At 35.8% G+C, this 21,125-nt stretch overlaps 1 protein-coding gene across 1 annotated transcript in view; it reads right to left on the bottom strand.

The window, feature by feature from the left end:
• Nucleotides 1–2,766: 2,766 nt before the first annotated feature.
• CNTN5 (contactin 5) overlaps nucleotides 2,767–21,125 on the bottom strand; it is a 488,151-nt gene continuing 469,792 nt past the window's right edge. The window contains exons 20-23 of the mRNA XM_046638244.1: nucleotides 16,353–16,539; nucleotides 15,809–15,921; nucleotides 7,207–7,375; nucleotides 2,767–2,870 (exon numbers count right to left, since the gene is read on the bottom strand). Coding sequence (XP_046494200.1) covers nucleotides 2,767–2,870; nucleotides 7,207–7,375; nucleotides 15,809–15,921; nucleotides 16,353–16,539 — 573 coding nt within the window. The remainder of the gene's footprint in view (nucleotides 2,871–7,206; nucleotides 7,376–15,808; nucleotides 15,922–16,352; nucleotides 16,540–21,125) is intronic.

Below are 21,125 nucleotides of genomic sequence, written 5' to 3'. Positions count from 1 at the left end.
TCAGCATGAAAACACTACCATAATCATGAGCATACTGTGGTCTGCATAAAAGAAATAATGCCATTCATGTAGCTGACAGGAGAGAAGATAAAAGTCAATAAAAAGAGAATTATTTATTAAAAAGATCTAATGTTACAAGAACAGTACACAGAACTATTATCTGACTGTGCCTTCCACATGGTATATACCATTATATATAGTATATACAGATTATATACAATATATTTAATGGTTTGACATAGGGTCCACAGTACCTTCATTTGGGTATGCAAAACATTCGCTTTCATGAAATTTTTAATTATGAGGAGTATTTTTTTCTTCATAGTTCAATTGACATTATACAAAAATACAGTCTCTTTAGTGATGTAAGACTGTGTGGTTACCATCCCATCCAAGAAAAAGCTCACCCAGTACTGCAGCTGAAAAATAATGTACCTTCACAAGGAATGTTGTTCTGCTTTCTACAAAGTAACAAGTATGTAATACATAAGTACAGAAACATTTAAAACCTGTTTTTTTTAAATAGGTTTATGATGAAAAATACACATTCTATGCATTGAGTAAAAACATCTCATATTTCTGATTCCTGTAAAATACGACATCAGACTATTCACATATTCTATATGTAAATATTCTGTCAGATATGTACCATCCATCAGATAGTTAGAAATATTGGTTAGTTTGAGTTTGCCGTATATTGACATTATATTTTATGGGTTTTGTTTCATAAGTGTCAGTAACAACTTGATTCTTAAAGTCCTTCATCAAGTCTAGGATAAAAAACCATGGGAAAACGAAGAAAATGGATTGATTCATCAAATATAAAGTAAAAATTATTGCCCCTTCTTTAATATTCTTGCTGCATTTTTTTTCAGATGCACAATCTTCTCCTCAAAGTTACACTGTGCTCAGGAGAGCTCATATTTTGCCTGCTAGAGAGTTAGCATCCTTCTATCTGCAAAGTCCAGCTTCTCCCACCAAAGGAGGTGCTCAAGGAAGGCCACTTGGTGCTTATTATTCACAGGCTCCGATATTTACCACCTGTAGTAATTTACTATAATAGCCTGCTAACTAAAATAGACTTTAAATCACTTTTTGTTTGTTTAGGGGTATCTTGGACATAATTCCCCCCAAAGAGAATGAGTAACCAACATACGTAGCTGTATGTGGCTCTGAAACCAATCTTTTAGTATGTTCAGAACAGAAACTCCAGTCTCTCCTCTAATTCTACAAGTATTAACCCCTAGAGCCAGCAGTTTGAGCTCAGTATTGCTTCCTGTTGCTTGCTGTTAAAGATACAAGTAGAACTAACAGGTTTCGATTTTATAAAAGAAAAGAAATTAGTTTTGGTTCTCATATTAATATCATCTGTTAAACTGTAGTTTCTTCAGGCTCATTTTTGGCATATGACTTTGCGATAACTATCCCACTAGTCATCTTCTTGAGTGTAATGGGAACTCTGGCACATTCTCATTTTGGTTAGAACTTCTGGAAGATATCATCAAGTAGAAAACTTTCAGCTCACTTTCCAACAGCTATCTAGGATCACTTAGGTTCAAATTGCCTGTTTAAAATAGCAAATGGGGATCACCTCCCAAATAACGTATGGCTGGTTAGACTAGCTGAGCTCCTGTACTGAGACCATGTTTCCAAAGCTTAATTAAAAAAATCAATTTATCCAAGAGGTCCTGTTTATTTTATTAGTTGGTAATATTTCATAAGTCGTATGTGATGTATAGAACTGTTTAAAAAATCAAAATTTATGTGTTATGCTTTAACCATTTTAATTCACAGATTATATGTATGCATAATTATTTGCACAACAAATTTTTATTGTCCTTAAAATTATTTGAAATTAGAAGAAAACCTTGGATCTAATTCAACATCTGTTTTGGCTGTAGGTGGAGATATGAGAAAGCTGTGTCCTATATTCATTTCGGTTTCACGTTAGCACCCTTGGCAGCATCTCAGCGTCTGCAGTTTGAAGTGATCATATAGTTTTTGTGACTTTAAACTCTCTTGTTATTAAAAATAAACATTTACTATATTTTCAGCTAGATAACATAGTACTTGATGAAAAACAATAGCACATAAATTCATCTGGACTCACTTTCTATTTACCTCGTGCTAATGTAAATGGCTTATTCCCTACCCTAATAACTTGCTCTAGGGAGGCATAGAGAACAATATATTGACAAATTTTGCTATTTCACTATGCAATCATACAATATTTTTTGAGAAAACTTTTGTGTGTTTATCCTATAATGGACTACACAACTGAAGTATTTTTTCATATCTTCTGCTGATTTGTCAATTGGAATAATCAGCTGAAGGGAAAATGAAAAACATTAGACTCGGAGTCTCAAGCAAACTTTTCACTTTCAATTTTGTATTTATGTTTGAAACAGACCAGCTAGAAATCATTGAACAAATGGATGGCACACACTCAGGGTCATCAGATATAAAATCAAATTCCAACATATTAAAAAAGTAAACAATACATTTGACAGAAATTACCTTTGCTTACAAAAATTCATTACATACAATCTGCATATTTTTATTGGACCAAGAACTGTCCTCTCCATTTACAAAAACCAAAGAGAAACCTGATGGATAAGTAATATTCTCCCCAACCTCCTGTAAGTGCACCATGCGTAATCCCAAGTTTTTAAAGCTCATCTCAGGGTCCTGGGTCTCCATTTACACGACACTCTATTCACTGCTGTTATCAAGCTAAAGCAAAGAAAAGAAAATTAAGTGCAGTTTTCACCAAGAGGTTGAAGGAAGCATCAATGCCAAAAGCAACGTTACTGAGGATGAAGACGTGGAGAGGGTGTGGAGGGTTGACTGAGCACTAGTGATTTTCCCACCTGTGAAAAAGAGAAACATTAAATGGAGCAAATTATTTTGGTCTTGCCTGAACTAGTTAAAGAGTTTTTTTTAGGTATGTAAGACAAATGCGTGTAATACTGGTCCTACTTCTGATGAGACTGTCTCTCATAATGATAACACAAGACATTGTCTGGGGTTCCCAAGAGTTACATGAAGAGAAGAAGTAAATATATGGAACACTGTGTTGAAAAGCTATGTCACATCTAACAAACACATCTAATCAGGAGATTCAGTGTAATTTTCACTGATGATACATTGATAGAAAGCATGTCAAATTCCAGATATGAAAAATAAAATAATTTCTCTAGTGCATAATTCAGGAAATGCAGTAAAAATAATTTGTAAAAGTTTGTGGCCACAGGCATTCGTAATTTAATTACTTCAGTCAATTTTTCAACTTAATAGTAATAAAACATTGTTTAATATACTTCGGTCCTGCATCTATACACATCTGGACAGTAATAGGTCACTTCTGGCATTACTTTAAAAAGTATAAAGCAATAGAATGCAAATACATTAGCCATGGGTCCTTGATTGATTTGACTGTTTCAGTTGATCAGGCTTACATTCTAGATTCTCATGTCAAATTTGGTGAAGGAAAGTCATCTTTCATTACTCTTACTTACTTCCAGGAGAAGTTCTTCCTTCTTGACACCAAAACACTGTATGCAGTTAATGGCTTAGGTTGGTTATTTGATGAAAGTCACTGATCTGAATTGATTAGTCTGAAACAGTTTTGACAGCTCCACATAATCACAAACTAAGATCTAACTAACCCTTAGATCTAACTTCAGGAATGGTTTTTCAAGCCAGAAGTCTTCTGAAGCATCATCATCATGATTGATATTTGACAAATCCTTACTACATGCCATGCACTGTACTAAGCCCTTTATACATATTATCTTATTTGATCTTCACGACATTCCTATGTGGTAAGTGCTATCATTTATCCCTCTGTTGCAGATGAGGGAACTGGGGCTTAGAAAGATTATAGAACTTGCTTAAGTCATTGCGCTGGGATTAGTGGAAACAGATACTCTTATGTATTGTCTCTCTTAAAACAGTGATTGACCTTGATTAAAACCATAATGATAGAATAATAATAAAATATACCACCCAAGTTTTGGATTCATCCCTCTGTCAAGTTATCTTCTTTGGCCAGATTGAGCATAACGGAATTCTGGGCATGATTTTTGTTACTGAAATAGAGTCTAAATTTATTTTCCAGATGCTTACTTATGAGCTGAAGAATCATTTGCTTGGTAAATCACACATACACACACACAAAGCAGCAAATCTTCTTTCCTTTGAAAATTTTTACAGCTAAGGCACTAATAAAACCTACTAATCAACATGTTGGAGAATGTTACATATATTTCAACTTGTACAAAATGGGGTCGTTAAGAAGTGCATGGCCACATGTGAGCCATAAGAAAGGCATGATGACAAAGCCTCGCTGGACTGGTATGTGAATGCCTGATAAATAAAAACTGTGAAAACATCCTTTCTATTTATTTGAGAGTGGCTGAGTCCTTGTTAAAGCAACTGACATGACACTTTTACAAAAACATGTCACTTTCAGAATGCTAAGTAGGAGCTCTATCTCAAATTCCATGGAGAGTCCACAAAGCAAAAACGTCATTTTGGCATAGCAAAACAAAACAAAACAAAACACAAACAACAGCATCGGACTAAGTTCTAGTCCCAGCTTTAAAGCTAACTAGCTATTTCACTTGAGCAAGTCATTCAACTTCTTAGACTTCTTGGTTTTTGGAAAATAAGAATGAAACCAATTGTTGCTCATGTTTTGTGGGTCTGAGAGAGACAATACTGTGAGATTTCACTTTATCAAAACTCAGGAAATGGGTTGCACTGGCCAAAGTATTCTTAACTAACATAAAAGTTGACAATTTTTTTTTTTCATGGAATAGAAGTTACAAGTTAATTAAAATATACATGAGAGAATCAAGGTCTTTATAAATACTTTCAAGCTTGGGGCTGATATCATCCAGATGATACTTTAGAATGTGATTGTGTTAGAGTTGAAAGGAACCTTGGAGAGTCAAAGAATAATAAAATATTTAACTTACGAGGTGGTTATAAGGATAAAATAAGATAATATATGGAAAACATCCAGTGTAATGCTAAGAATATGATCAGGGCTCCATAAATGCTCTTTGTATTGCTGTTATTAGAAATTTGACTCTTATGAAGCAATCAAAGAGGAGAGTTGTCATCTTTTTTGCTTTTCAGAAATAATCTTTAGTCTTTTACGATGCTCTTGAAAATTTAACACCCACATCTCAAGAGTTCAATTGTGAACTAATCAATGTAGAAACATTATTACCTTTCTTGTTCTCAAAACTATACTTCTATAAATGAATCATAAAGTCTATTAAGTTTTAGTGTGGTCACAATGTATTTAAATTCTTAAGTCTTTTCACCTGAATTTCTGAAAAAGTTAGGTTCCCTGCACCTTATGTTTTTTATTTTTAATGTTTTATTTTGAAATAATTTTACATGTACCAAAAAGTTGTAAGAATAGAAAAAATTCATCCAGATTCCTTAAATGTTTATGTTTTACTTTCTTGCTTTATTATTCTCTCTATAAAAGTATACCTTTTTCCTGAACTATTTGAAAGTAAGTTGCAGACATGATATACCTTTAACACTAAATACTTTAATGTATAGTCCCTAAAATTAAGACATTTTCTTATATAACCACAGTACATCTTTAACAACAGGAAATTAATGTAGATATATATTACCGAATCTACAGACATTATGAACATTTTATCAATTGTCCCAATAATGGTCTTTGTCTCATCTGAAATTTTTATGAAATAATTTACTTACCAAGTATGACGTCGCTAGCTTTTCCTCAAGGTTTTAGTCTATCTTATTATTTTCTCCACTATATTTTTCTTCTACCTCACTTTGTGGCATCAAAAAAAAAATCATAAGCATTGCCTCTGGTCTTAATCCAAGTTGATAAATATAATACAATATATATAGGGTATATATTATATATGAATATAATAGAACCTACATGATGTCATTAGATTCTTCCCTTTAGTTTGACAATTCTGGTTGAGAATGACTGCTCAATAAACAATGATCAAATTGCCCATTAATTAATGCACATTAAACACTTTTTATACAAGACTTTAAGGAAAATTGCCTAATACTTTCTTAATGAGAGACTTGCATATTTAATTAAATCTTTTGCTTCCTTTTTTGACTACCTCAATCAAATGGTTACTTTCTTCCAAATTTGTAAAATCTCTCTTCCTTTAATTAGCTTTCCCTTGTTGGTATAATAATGCTGGTAGTTGTGAAGATATGTGGCCTTGGAGACAAGCAAACCTGGGTTCGAATCCTGGTTCTTTCACTTAGTAATAGTGTGATCTCAGGCGAGTGACTTAAGTCTTCTCTATAAAACAAGATTAAAGCTCCTTACCTTATATGATTGTTACTATGGTTAAATAAGATATCATATGTAAAGCACTATGACATATAGTAAAGATCAGAAAAAGCTGGAAATTATTAATATTACTAATAAGAACAAAGATATTCATACAAGTTCTGGGGATCTAAAATACAGCATGGTGATTATAGTTAATAATACTGTAGTATATACTTGAAAGTTGCTAAAAGAGTAGATTTTACATGTTCTCACCACAAAAAAGAAATGGCAGTTATGGGATACGATGGAGGTGTGAGCTAACGCTGTGGTGGTAATCATTTTGCAGTATATCAAGTGTATCGAATCAACATGTTGTGCACCTTAAACTTACATAATGCTATATCTCAATTATATTTCAATAAATCTGGAAAAAAAACCCAAACCAAAAATCCAAAGAAGCTCAATAAAATTTATCAATAAATACAATCAAATTTTAATTTTAAAAAGCATTCCCTTTAAACTTGTGTCCCTCACTCTCTTATCTAACAACAAAGGCAATTGACAATAGGGAAGTAGGTTTGTTAAACTAGTGGAATTTCAGTTTAAAAGTAATATTGCAAAGCCCAAATGGCCACCAAGGAACTGCTTGAGACCAGGATAGGCAAGGGAATTTCACAAATAAGGGCATTATAATGAAAATGTTAACTCCTTTCTGGATTTGTAGAAATTCTGCAATTGTGGGCAGACCATTACGGTTTGTATAATTAGAGGATGATATGGCAATCAGAGTGAGAAAAGAGACCCTTCAAAAATCTCTGATCCATGTAATCCATCCTGTTAATTTTGATGAGGTTCACACCATCTTGACATGGTTGACAACAGATTAAGCCTATTATGTCAAAACTTACCTGAATATGATGGTACCCTGATTTGGGAACTAGCCGTTCCATCCCCTCCTTCACTATATGCTCGAACTTCAATAATATAGACTCCAGCATCGGGGAGTGGTACTACTGCTTGAGGTTTCTGCGTTTCAATAACTTGACTGTTGCTGTGACCTTCTTGCCTATAAAAAACCTGTAATAATAACAGGTTTAAATATTTGATATTGCATTGAGGATTCCAAATGTTTATTGACTGCTTACTGTAATTCTGAGCTAAGTTCAGGGAGCTGACAGCTGAGATATATATGTCAGCAAATGCAATATGTATTATATGCAACAGTTGAGGTATACGTAAGGGGCTATGGAAGCACAGAAGGGAGAGTCGAATTCTGTGGGTTTGGGGAAGGCTTTTCAGAGGAGACGATCTTGCACTGAGTATTTAAAGATGAGTAGAGTTCACCAGTTGGAGAAGGGGAGGAGAAGAATTCTGGGAAGAGGTAAGAGAAGATTAAAAAATATGTCTAAGCAATAAGAAACCCTAACATTAGGGGAAAGAAAGGAGAGAAGAGATGTATGGGGATAGTGAAAAATGAGGCTAGTGAAGCAGGTAGTGAGGAGGCAGACCACTGAAAGTCTTTTCTTCCTGCTTATTGAAATGAATAGTATCCTGAGGGAGCATTCAAAGCTGTCATCTTCAAATTGTTTGAAAGGAGTAAAGGGAAAAATTGTTAAATATATCAATAATAAATCCTTTATAAGGTAGGGAATGGCTGAAAAGTTAAAATTTTATTAATTATTTTTACTTTTGTGTTTGCTTTTTGGTGAACTGGCATTTGGATACATTGAGAAGCAAAGTTAAGGCTTTTCTGACATCTGTTCATGGTATTAGAATTCAACATGTATTCACGGCAAACAGAGTTTCAGAACTACAAATTAGGGTGGGCCCCATGGCTGAGTGGTTAAGTTTGAGCGCTCCACTTCAGTGGCCCAGGGTTTCGCCGGTTTGGATCCTGGGCGAGGACATGGTACTGCTCATCAGGCCATGCTGAGGCAGTGTCCCACATGCCACAACTAGAAGGACCCACAACTAAAAATATGCAACTATGTACTGGGGGGCTTTGGGAATAAAAAGGAAAAAATAAAATATTTTAAAAAAAAGAACTACAAATTAGGACAGAATTATCCTGTGTTTACATGTCAGAAAACTAAAGTCATAGAGGTTATGCGATTTATACAACATCATGTGGCTAGTTAGGGAAGAAATTACATTAGAAGATCATATTTTGATAATCTAGTTCAGACCTATTTCACTATGTTATACTGTTTCTACTCATTTCCCTCCAATAAATCTTTTTTTTTTTGAATAATAGTCAAGTAGCAGCAGTTAAGATATTTTTAAATGCAGTTTTATTCAGTTTCATCATTTTTGTGCTTTTTCATAATTGTCGGTATTATAATATGATTGCTTTGCATAATGGAAGGAGTAATGATTTTGCAGTCATACACATCTGGATTCAAAACAATCTCCTACAAAAAGAAACAAAAAACAATCTCCTACACACTCCTGTCTGGGTAAATTTGGGCAAGCTACTAACCTTTCTAAGCCTCAAGTGCCTCTATTGTATAGTAGAGATAATAAAACCTATTTCATGGTTTGGTTAGGAGACTGAAATGAGAAAATGCATAAAACACCTTAGCACAGGACCTGGTGCATGGTAAGCTTAGTAAGAGAAAGCTATTTCTTCTGTTGCCATCATTGTTCACTGTCAATGGTCGGTTTTCAACTGCATCATAAAAGATGGACTGCCTTGGGAAGCTAGACAACAATTTATAATAGATTTTTCTTATAAAAAATGTGTTTTGAGCTTGAACTAACCTACATACAAGAAAAGAAAACTTCCGAAAAGAATTTTTTTTTTTTTTTTTTTTTTTTTTGTATGTTGAAGCCTGCCTGCACTTGATCCTGCCCTCTGCATTCTGGTAATGTATGCTCCCTCCATTTCACTTCTTTTATCTTTCACGGATTAAATTTACTTCAGGGTCTCGGGAGAGAAGTAGCTTCTCTTTAAAAGTATAGAATGTGTAATAATTGTGTCTACTGAAATCCTTATAGGGAAGGAAGCTATAGCCTCAATGTGGTTGCAAAATGATAAGAGCATCATCAAATACATTTATTGGGAATCCCATGTGGACCAGGCACAATACTGGAGATTCATCAGAGAATAAGACCACATGGTTCCTGCCCTCACGACATTTACAGTCTGATAGTGGAGACAGATAACAATGTCATGAAGTGTGATGTGTACTGCAATTGGAAGCACATTTGGTGGGAAAGCCAAGAGCCGAGTGGGTTCTTGGGATTTGGGGAATCAAGATCAGTTCTTGGAGGATGCCTATAGCAGGTTCTTTTGGCTTAAAAAAATGACAATTGTATCAGAATTTATGCTTCTCATTTTGACTGTAGCAGTATAATGAATTAGAATTCTGATCTACATGAGGTAATTAGAAAGCAAATTTATGGCAAGGGGAAAGTATGTAAATTGGTGAGGATTGACAGGGGAGTGACTATTTTAGAGGACATTGTTATTATGGTTCAATAAATTACAGTTCTTATAACAAAGAAAAATGCAGCCAGTAATGCATATCTAATGTTGCTGTGAAATCCAGAGTTGAAGGAAAATTTGTGGATCAGTTGAGATTTAGGAAGAAAAGGTAAAGGCAGGAAAAATAATCAGTTAATGATAGCAAAAGGAGTTTGAAATTAAATGTGGATTTTACCAATGCAGCCAGGAAGCTGTAGTACCATAAGTTGGTAAGTAGGTACACTAAGTGAAAAGATACATTAAACTAATGGTTAGTCTCAGATGCTTTAGAGAATCTTGGCTCATTTTAAAATCCTGATTTAGAAAAGATGAATGAGAATGAGAAATATGAGAAGGTTAAGGAGTTATCAAGACATGTCAGATATAGTTATTGACAGTAAGGAGGGAGTACTTTGAGAATCTGGACATTTATAGATTGACGGTTGCAATGACAGCCATCTTTAGGCATGAAGGAAATTGTCTAATGTATTGTCAAGACTATTCTCAAATTCTGCTTGAAGAGCTGAAAGCAGTAGGTTATCCAAAGAGATGATCCTAAACAAGAGAATTAATGCAGTACGGCTCTTCTCAAAGGCATGATCTGGAAACAACTAGTCTATATGTCTGATGCGTGAGTGTGCTTAAAAATATAGCAGAATACATTTTTACTGGTTTCACCTACAAGTGCACCAGAGAAGGATGGATCCTGTTAAAGGGAAGGGTTGTTCACCAGCTTAGCATCCTGGGAATAGTCAATGGGACAACTGCTCTTCTCAATAGCGGGTGAGAAATGCAAAGCCCTAATGGCAATGGGTGGGTGAAGAAGAGTCAGCAAGATGAATAGAAGCTGGATGAAAAGCAGTTGGGTAGTACAAGTACCAGTGAGAAGCCACTGGGCTATAGGGCGGCCAAAAGCACTTTTAAGAACAAGACTTCCTAATGGGCAATTTTCAGAAGTTTGCTTGTATGGTGTGCCTTTCACTTTATCACCCCCTGCCAACATTTCCATACAATCCAATATAAATATATATACATTTGACATTACATAAGCCATTTGTTTTAATTTTTAAAAAGTATTATGAAAAGTTTTAAGCATAATCAAATGTGGAGAGGATAGTGTAAGCCATTATATGTAAGTTATTTTAATTTGTAGGACTCATAGGAAAGAAGTTGAGTTCCACATTTGGAGTGAATATAAGATGAAGGAACAGTTGCAAGATATAGGAAATCAATGAGACTAGCATGGCCAGAGACTTTAGGCTCCATGAGAAGCTGGTGAAATATAGGTGTGGGCGTCAAAATTCCACAGGGTGTGGAATACAATGTCAATCCAAGCATACATACGTCTCAGGAGTCTAGAAGGCCCTGGCTGCTATCTAAGTTGTATAAACAAACAAAAACTTCTGTCTGTATTGGTGGATCATGTAATATCTGGTAAACTTTGAGCCTGATTCCCCCCTACTCTCCTTGGCTCTGTAAACGGGCAGAAAGTAGTGGTGAGGGTACAGATGGACAGTGAAGGGATTGTATATCTAGGGAAGGATATTTTCTAGATGTCAACTAGAAAAACAGGACTTTGTTTTCTTGGATGTAGCCTGAAGCCCTTGTCCTGAATTTCTTCTGCCTACTGCGTCTTTTCTGAATGGAGAAAAGTTTCTCCTGGTGGGGAGAGGATATTTGCACAAGTGAAAGCATAGCCCCGGGGCACTTAGTATTCATTTTCCCTTTCACTTGGGCATCAATTTGTACTGGGAGAATAAGGTGAGGACAAGATGGCTATTTTACCCCATAATCTTCATAAACTTCTTTCATAGAATAAAGAAAAATAACTCACCATTCTCAAGATCACTAAGGAGAATTATGGCTGAATATACTTTGGTCTATAGCTTTGTTATTGGTATTTCTTCAAGAATGCCAATAACAGATGTATAATATGTTATATGCCAAAATTAGTAAGGACTGTAGATACAGACCCCAAACTGGGGGATTTATAAAAATGAAGTTTTCTTCATTTAAAAACATTTATTTGAAAAAATAAGTCAATTTAGGAAATTTTTTATTTCAAGTTTTTTTCTACTTTACTAAAAATTTATAAATAATATACTAAAATATGTGGCTGATTCTGAATGGAAAATGTAAACAAAAAGAAAAAGAAAAAGAAAATGTCACACATTGGTTGACTTGAATAAGTCGTAAACAAGCTAAATACACTTCCAAATTTGATCCAGCTTTTCAAATGGGGAGTTATTTTATTTGAGTAGGAATAATTTGTAGCTATGTCTACAAGAGACTACCCTTTTCTGACGTTTTTCTGATTCTCCATGCTTTTACTCTTACTTGTTAACGAAAGCTATGATGTTTTGAAATTATTGTTATTAAATCTAGAGGTCTTGAACAAAATCCCCAGAAGTCAAGGATCCTTGGACAGTCTCAAATAGCAGTGAGAAATTTCACTACTAGGTAATACTTAACATTTATCTGAACGGATTCGATTTTAATGTGTTACCTATGACACAATTATATATGGCTCAATTCCATCCTTCTTTTGCGATATTCTTGGTTGCTTTCCATGTCCTTGATAAGATTTTGTGATGAGGACATCGCCTTTTTCCTCTTAACACCTTTGCACAAAATTTATCTTATCATCATGTCTTTCTTTGGTAATATCTTGTCCTTATGCATGTTGCTGACATCTCAATCTCTGAAATCAAGTAAGGAAGTAAGATCCAAGTCTTCTGAGAAAATGGATTGTTTGAATGTTAAGTTCTGCTGTTTTATCTTATTATCTTAGTATTCTATTTTTGTGGTTTATTTTTTGAAAATGAGTTGTATCCTGTGTATAGTATCTTAACTATAAAAAGGAAGAGTTTAGTGGATTATTTATGGATCAAGTTTATGGAATTCATTTTTTTCCCATATTTACCATTTTTCAATCATTTTCACAATCTGGAAGACTTCTAGATGAAGGCTTTTCTGAATTAACCTAACTTAAACTGGACTTAACGCAAAAGGTGGAACACACAACTCTTGCATTTTAAAACTCAAGCATTGACTCCAACGTTCCAGCTTCAAACCCGCATGCCATACATTTCTAGTGGTCCCTTTTGCTTATAAAAGTAAAGCAACTTGGCAGAGACAAAGAGCAAAAATGAATTTACTTCTCTTTTTGATATTCCAATTAATTGTGGAAGCTCTCCCTTGCCCTGATTAGCAGGACAATCTCTACCTCAGATTTTCCAAGAATCCCAGGGAGCAAATTCAGTCTTAATGGGTCAGGCCTAACTCAAATTATCTCATGGAAGGAGAAATAATTAGTGTGCTACAAGTCCCTACTTCTGTTCATCTTTTGTGACTGCCACACACTATTGTGCTTCAGAAGAGGTGGCTCACTATTACACTGGTGCCATTCGAGGTCTGGCAGTAGTTATTTGGCATGTGGTAGGAATCAAAGAGGAAGTCTTCTCCCTCTGAGTACCACGTCCAGCCCTGGCCACACATTTGTGTGAACCTCCCTCAAGATGGTACGGCTCTTTCACTGCAATGCAGATCCTTGCCGAGGCCACAGTAGTTCTCTTCAAAGTCATGTTGAGAAAAGATGGCTCTAAGCTTGTGTTCTCTGGATTACATCTCTTTAGTTTATATTCGCAGCTATTGTTTCTAATCACGTTCCTGTTCCATTGTGTGTGTGTCAGGAGGAGCTTTCATCCTTAGCCACCTGACCTGTGAAAACCAGACCTTCCCAGGAGAATCCAGGCTCTAAGCCCCAGTCATCAGTCTGAAGTCCTTCTTCCCTCATGGGGCCTTTTGTGTCATTCCTGCCAGTAGGTCGCTCATTGGGGATTATCTTATCCATCAGAGGTTCAAATAAAGTTTAGTTGCAAAACAACAGATTTTGAGGTCTCACTCCATTCATGATCAGCAGACTCCTTTCGCAGGAACCAGCTCTTCCTTTCAAGGGACACAAAGAGGTGCAACCATTTCAAGAAAATAAAAGAAAAAAATTCCTCTCCCAATGTGTGTCTACTTGTCATTACTTATACAACTAAGATGGACCATGTTAGTGATTCTTCTCCCAGCAAGAAGGTATTCCAAGTTGACTTGTGCTGTCTTCATTAAGATAGAACTGGCAGGCAACTTTTAAAGATCAGTTTCTTTTGTTAAAATATTTTCAAATTTCACCTAACCAGGTACTCTTCTTCAATAACAACAAGAACAATAGTAGCTATTTTTCAATGAGCAACTTCTATATGCTAAGTATTTTACATGAATTATTTTATTTAAAACTTAAAATAATCCTGTATGATACATATTACTATTGCCATTTTTGAAGTTAAAAAAATGAAACTCAGAGAGGATAAGTAATTTGCTCCAAGTTACACAGCTAGGATTTGAACTAAAGTCTGTCTTACTCAGAAGTTAGTGCTCTTCTCCACTACACCACAACAAATGGGAAGGCCATGCTGGAAAAAACACAAATCTGATAATATACACTTATGAGTAATTGCATAAGATACTTCTAGTTGGGTGAACATTAATTAATTTATTCATCCATTCTAGAAGCATTGGGGATAAACTGATGAGTAAGACAGAGTTCTTGCCTTCAATCACATATAGGCTAGTTGGGGAGATTTTCACATATAAAGAGGAAGAGCAATGACAGAGAGAGAAGGTGCCATTGTGAGCAAAGAGAAGGGTCACCTCGCCTGGGAACTCTATTCCTAACCTCCCATCTTCTCCAGGTCATATGGCATTTCTCTTCTCACCTGAGAGGTGTCTAGAGCTGAATGGCTCTTCCAGGTGGCCATATGCTTGATCTAGCACTTTCTTGTGTTCTACTTACCTCTCCAGTTTGGGAGATTGCTCGCCATAATTCTGATAATATTAAATTGGTTCTTGGATAGTCCATCATCATTTCTGGCCATATTGCTATCCCTAATCATTGAAGGGTATATTTGCCTTAAAGAACAAGTTGTCAGGACATGGTCTTTGGGGAAGGGTATGGAAAGAAGAAGTCTAAGGGCAGAGTTTAGGGAATGGCTCACCCACCTTCCCCCAAAAGATCAAACTCAATATTCCTGAGGATTAGGACAGATTTGAGTGTGTGTGTTTGAGGATGAGGGTATCTGTGATCCATACTAATTACAATCTGTAGGAAATGCCACAGTTTGTGTCTTAAAACATTCTTCATGGGAATTACTTACCTTAAAAAATATATTCCATTTATAACTTCTTCAGTTTTTAGTTTTAGAATTTTAGCACTTTATATACAAAGTGCTGTTACCATCTTTGATAGTTGAAAAGCCACCTAAATGAGGCTTTTTAGTCTAAATATTATCATTGAAATATTTAAAAGTTCTGCTATAATAATATTCAACTAATGATTCTGTGTGAAGTTTAAGACAATAAATAGAATCTGACGTATACAATGAGAATTTGAAACTCAGCCAATTCTATACATAGACCACATATATTTTAAAATCAGAGACAAAGTTGTTTTTCAAAACAAACTGTCTAAATGTTTTCATATTTCCAGATCTCTTGCTGGCACATAGCAGGATGACCATATATGAAATGTTGTATCTATTTTGGAGCTCGCTATTTCTCTCCATGGACTCTTTCCTATCCCGTGTGCTGGCCTCAGCATTTTTTTCATCTTGTTTCTCTGCTAATAGAAAGTCTGTCTACTCAAAGTAAGTCATCCAGTCTTTGCCATCTGCTGGCACAATTTGTCTGCTGGGAGAGAACGCCAGGACTCTCTGCTTAAGTTCCGCTGGTCCTGACACTGAATCATGGAGCCGTCTTCACCTTGTATTAAAACTGTTGTTGCTTTTCCTACCCTTTCCCTTCCTATGCCTTGTGCAGTTGGAACTGATTTTGATTGTCTTGGTTTCCCTACTGCAGGAAGTCTCTTTCTAAGATGCAGGTAGAAAAAGATTGAGAAAAACAGGTATGTTAATGGATTTTTTATGCCTTATTAATTATACATCAGCAAGATAACAATTTTCAAGATGAGTGTCTATCCAAGAGAGTGAAGGAACACTGACCTTGTAGCCCAGGACTTCAGATTCGTTGGCTAATGGTCTGACAGGTTCCCAGCCCAGAGAAAGCTCAGAGCCTTGTTGCTCCCACCTGAGGTTGCTGGGTGCTTGACTGGGGGCTGCAGAATAAAAAGTGAAAGTGAGCTGATAAGGAGTCTTAAAAACATTTTTTCACCTCAATCCTTTTGACTATTTCAATCTTGTCGTTGGCTGGCACCATAGGCTTCCTTCCAGCTAGAGTCAGATAAGGAAGGTTTTGCTCCAGGAGTGTCATTTTAATAGCTACTCTACTGAGCTTTTGAACCTGAATCCTTTTATCTCCCTTCTGTGTCAAAATCGCTTAGCCTCGTTTCACAGGAAGATAACCTTTATCTACTGTGAATGCAAAATTTTCTGAGCTAGTTTTGGAATTCAGATCTAAGCATTGAAGCAAGACTATGAATCAAGACTCCCCTTCAACTCTGCTTGTGATGTACCTCACGTGGCTTTCAGAAATGTTAAAAGATGTTTCCCTTTTGTCTGAAACAAACAAAAAGCCCAGGTCACTTACGGGATTTCTTGGTGGTTGCGCTCACTTCACTGCTAGGTGGCCCATATCCAGCTCCATTATAAGCCCTCACTGTGAAGTGATATAGCGTATTTCCTTCTAATCCTGTCAGGATGACAGATGACTCGTTCCCCCTAGTTTTGACTGTTTCTGCCGCATCTTCTTGTTCCATGTCTTTCCGATAACCAACCTGTCAACAAATTATCACATGACAGATTAATTTTAAAGTTTCCCTGTGCTTCTGATTGTTGGAACTTTTTTTTAATATTTCTCAAACCCATCCCTAGGAAATCACTCTTGTACCATCCAATTAACAGGTCCTACTAATGAGGTCAAAATAACAGTCGTAGTCGCTGACTAATTTGCATCTGTGTGAATTGCAGCACTGGGGAGTACTCAACCAAGGAACAAAGGGTGCTACTTGTACCCTGGTAGCATGAAGAACATTAAGGAAGAGTCGTTCAAAGGAATCAATGAACTGCTCTTCTCTCATAGGTCATCAGAACCATTTACTGTTCAGAGTCATGGAGCTTTGAATGAAATATTTGAAAAAGAAGAATGAACAATATTTCCTCCTGACCCCACATAAGTTGAGGCACACAAACTGTATGAGTTTAATAGAGAAGAGGTGACAGAACATTCACGACCTGGACAGAACATTAGACCCTAGAGTGGTCTAAATGTGGAGGAATCACATTGCTAGGATATGGGAGGGAGGCAGAAAGGAAGAGCTTTTTGTCAAAGCACAGTTTGTGCATTGAGATCATCTTTCCTGGTTATAAGCTATCATTAGGGCTGATTTCATACCAAACTTGATCCTCTGGTGAGATTCAGGAGTTTTTTCTGGGTAACTGAAGCTTAACCCCGTTGAGACACCAGAACTTAACCATGCATAAGTGCATAAAAGTGTGGGTATTTTTCCCTCTACTTATTTACTGTGCTGGAAGTAATGGAAGAGTAGTTCTTTCCCCCGGTTAATTACTGTGGTGAAGGAAGTGGATCACTGCTCCCTTTCATCCTTCTGCAAGTGCTTTGTGTACCGTAGAAGCTGGAAACCCAAAGAGCACATTTTGCAGATTCTCTTTCAGCAGGGATTGCGGCTACAAAATGTGGGCAGCAAGGAGTTTGTTTCGAACTTGAGATATTTTGGAGTATGCCTAGGACTGCCATTTCTGGTTGTGGCCATGGGAGGTCATTATAGGCTCTTATCTCTCAGGAAAAAGTATTTGAGTCACCATGCCATATTAAAAGGCCTGTACCAGCCTAGACACTGGCTGAAGGCAAAGGGAATAAGAAAGGGATAAAGGAGGAAGGAAATTATAATTGCAGCTTTATGAAATGAAGACTGTAATAGCCATATTTCTTCCTTGTACTGTTTTTAATATAAATATTAAATAACACAGGCCCTTCCCTTTTTTCTGATATTTTTTATTTATTTATTTTTTTGGTGAGGAAGATTGGCCCTGAACTAACATCTGTTGTCAATCTTCTTTTTGCTTGAGGAAGATTATCACTGAGCTAACATCTCTGCCAATCTTCTTCTATTTTGTATGTGGGACGCCACCACAGCATGACTTGATGAGTGGTGCATAGGTCCACGCCCAGGATCGGCACTGGGGATCCCGAGCCGCTGAAGCCAGGCTCATGAACTTAACCACTATGCCACCAGGCTGGCTGGCCCCCATGTTCTGATATTTTATAGAGAGTGGGTTGTGGGTAGGTAGTTTTCTAATAATGTAGTTCATTAAAGGAGGAATAAACCTTTACCCTGAGATGGACAGATTGACTAATGGAGTTTTGTCTCTCCCTTTTAGGGAGCTGGTGAGTATACCTTCATTTGCATAAGAAAGATTTGCACTGTGTCAGTATGCAACATCATTGTTGCTAATTGTTGCTTTTGGGGAGTTGTTGAATGGGGAAAAGAATGTTTATGGATGTTGAATAACCAAAGGGATATGGTACATTAATGTTCAACATCCATTTCACCCTCATTCTAGTGTGTCTTCCTGCACTGAAGAAAATGGAAAGATAAAAACCATATTTCCAAGACTCCCTTGCAGTTAGGGCTCTGAATATGTTTTAGATTCAGCCAGTCAGATGAACATGCCTGATATTTGAAATTAAAAGTGACATGGAGGTTGAATGTTCACTGCTTCTGCTTTTTTGTTGGTAAGCATAGTAATGGAGTCATTATTTTTCCTTCTTTCTCCCCTTGTGGCAGCATTAATAAATGACTTGTTGTCTAACCATTAGCTTCATGGGAGTCAAGAAGCAGGGCACAGGTCCTAATTTTCTTGGTGCTAATCATAGCAAGCATGGTGGGACTCTGGAACTGGCGACAGTCACAAAGGCTGCCAGATCACAGAAGCTTCCTGAACATGGTGCCATCCTGATCATGGTGGCTTCCAAACCATGGCAATGGAGTGCACTTCTGGGGCTGGTGGCTTCCTGCTTTTAGAAGACATCAGCATCTTCCTTTGTGGCTTGATCCTACAGTTTGGCTTTAATAGTCATTCTTGGAAGAGCACTCTGGAGTCTGTTAATTTAACTCAATAATTTTGCAAACCGTTTAATACCTATGATAGAACACTTCTTACACTAGTCCCAGTAATTCAGTTCTTTGCAACTGAACCCTGCCTGATACATCTACACAGATTTCTAATCTATGTATTTTTGTAAAAGGCTAATAAGATGATCACATTCTTATTTCTCATCCCAGTCTCTTCACAGATTTGAACTGGAATACAGCTGAGTAACTGAACTTCGGAAATTGTTTGATTAAGTGGAATCCTCTAGCACTGTCTTTTATATGATACTGGCCTCATTATTCTCAATTCCAAAAACTAACTTATCTTGCTTAGTCTCTAAGCATATGTTTAACTGAAGAATTCCAAGTTATTTTTAAACTACAAAATTGGCTGAGATGTCGTTGGATGAACAAACACATATCTTTCCTTTCCAGTGATATATCTGATTTCCAGTTCTCTCTTTCAATTTTCTTTAATTGGTTAGATTATTTTAACTTAATTAAATGTATATATTTGAGGGAGTTGAGTGTGATTAAATTCAACAAATTACAGCTTTTTATACAAATATAGATTTCAATACAAATTCTAGACTTCTAAATATTGAATGTTTAATGTTCTGATTAATAACCACAAAGTTAAACATCCTAAGTAAAAGGCAAAATGTTTTCTAAGTAATTGACTATAAGAAAAAGCAAATTCTAGTTGTACCATCTAAAACCTAGAGGGAAATCTAAAAAATCTACATATTACTTCTCTTTCTAGCATGTCAAAGAAAAAAAAGAACAGGAGGAGTTGTTACTTTCACAGTGAAATGATAATTATTTACCTTTTCTTTTGATGGGGAAGAAGGCAAAACAAAAAAAATAGATAAAAATATTTGGAGTGTAGCATAGTGCTTCTTTAGTGATCCTTAAACTGGAATTGTGGTAATAGAATATTCATGAGTCACACATACCTTCTAAAGTTGAAATTTCCTCTTCATTCAATTTCTTTCCCCATCATTCAATTTCTATACTGATGACAGGTTTCATAACCCGTAAACTTTGAACTCTATATGAGATCACTTAAAATGAGGTTAAAAACATTAAAAAAGATATAAATGTCTAAAACTGGAAGGGTAGATAACCTACTGTTGTATCACTTCAGTTTTTTTGTGTGTGTATTGCCTTCAATATTTTTATTGCATTTGTTTTATACAATTATATACCTCTAATTTTATGTCCTATTTTTATTCCCTAGCATGATAGTTACATATAAATATTTTTCCATTTTTAAGGTAATATTCTACCATATGCCTGGTATACCAAATATTATTGAACCATTGTTCTATTGTGGAACATTTGGGTAGCTTCGAACTTTTGCTCTTTTAATTAAAATGTTGCCATGACTTCATGTATATCGTTTTCCACATTTTGGATTAATTCCCCAGAATACAATCCTGCACAGGAGATTATAGGGTCTAAAGGTATGTAAATCGTTATGCTTTTTAATACAAAAGTGCCACACTGGTTTTCAAAGAGTTTGTACTAATTTTCATTTCCAATGAGGGCATATGAGTCTAAGAGATAGACCACACTATTGCAAGATCTGGGCAGATCATGGGTTTGGAGACAGAAGGCCGATATTTTAATCTTACTTTTGATATCTGTAACCTGCATATAATAGGACAAGTTACTTAACCACTGAACCTCTATATCCTTGTTTATAAAACAGGTAAAATACTTGTTAGCTCAGTTTTATGAATCATTTTTAGACAGCTCCCCTATTATCACTCAACTACTTGAACTATTCTGTTTCTTCAGGTTTTAATATTTCTGATTTTTATTATTTCTAAGTCTGTTTCCCACTTTTTGCTATATTGCTTTGTTTTGATTTTCTGATTTTGTCTTTTGAAATTATTTTTATTTAAAATTATAAGGATATGGAATATTATTAGTGGCAGGCAGGAAACACACATTCTGAGTTAGCCAATAGCTATAAGAATATAAATTTGAACCTAAATCTATAGGATAGCTCTTCTTAGTTGATCTCCCACTTTTTCCAAAGTTGATTCTCCAGGATTATAATAATTTTAACTGTGCAGATAGTATATTTGAATGTCTGGTGTGATGATTTTAAGATGTGCACATCACATACAATTCAGTTCCCTTACATGAAGTTACAGGATCTAGAACCCCGGATTGTGGCTGTGTACAGTCTATGGTTACTGAGGTAGACTGGCCCTGAGCTAACATCCGTGCCCATCCTC

This window comes from Equus quagga, chromosome 14, assembly GCF_021613505.1.
Source record: "Equus quagga isolate Etosha38 chromosome 14, UCLA_HA_Equagga_1.0, whole genome shotgun sequence".
In the NCBI taxonomy this organism is placed as follows: Eukaryota; Metazoa; Chordata; class Mammalia; order Perissodactyla; family Equidae; genus Equus; species Equus quagga.
Note: the sequence above shows the minus strand (reverse complement) of the source record. Positions and strands in the feature narration are given on the sequence as shown.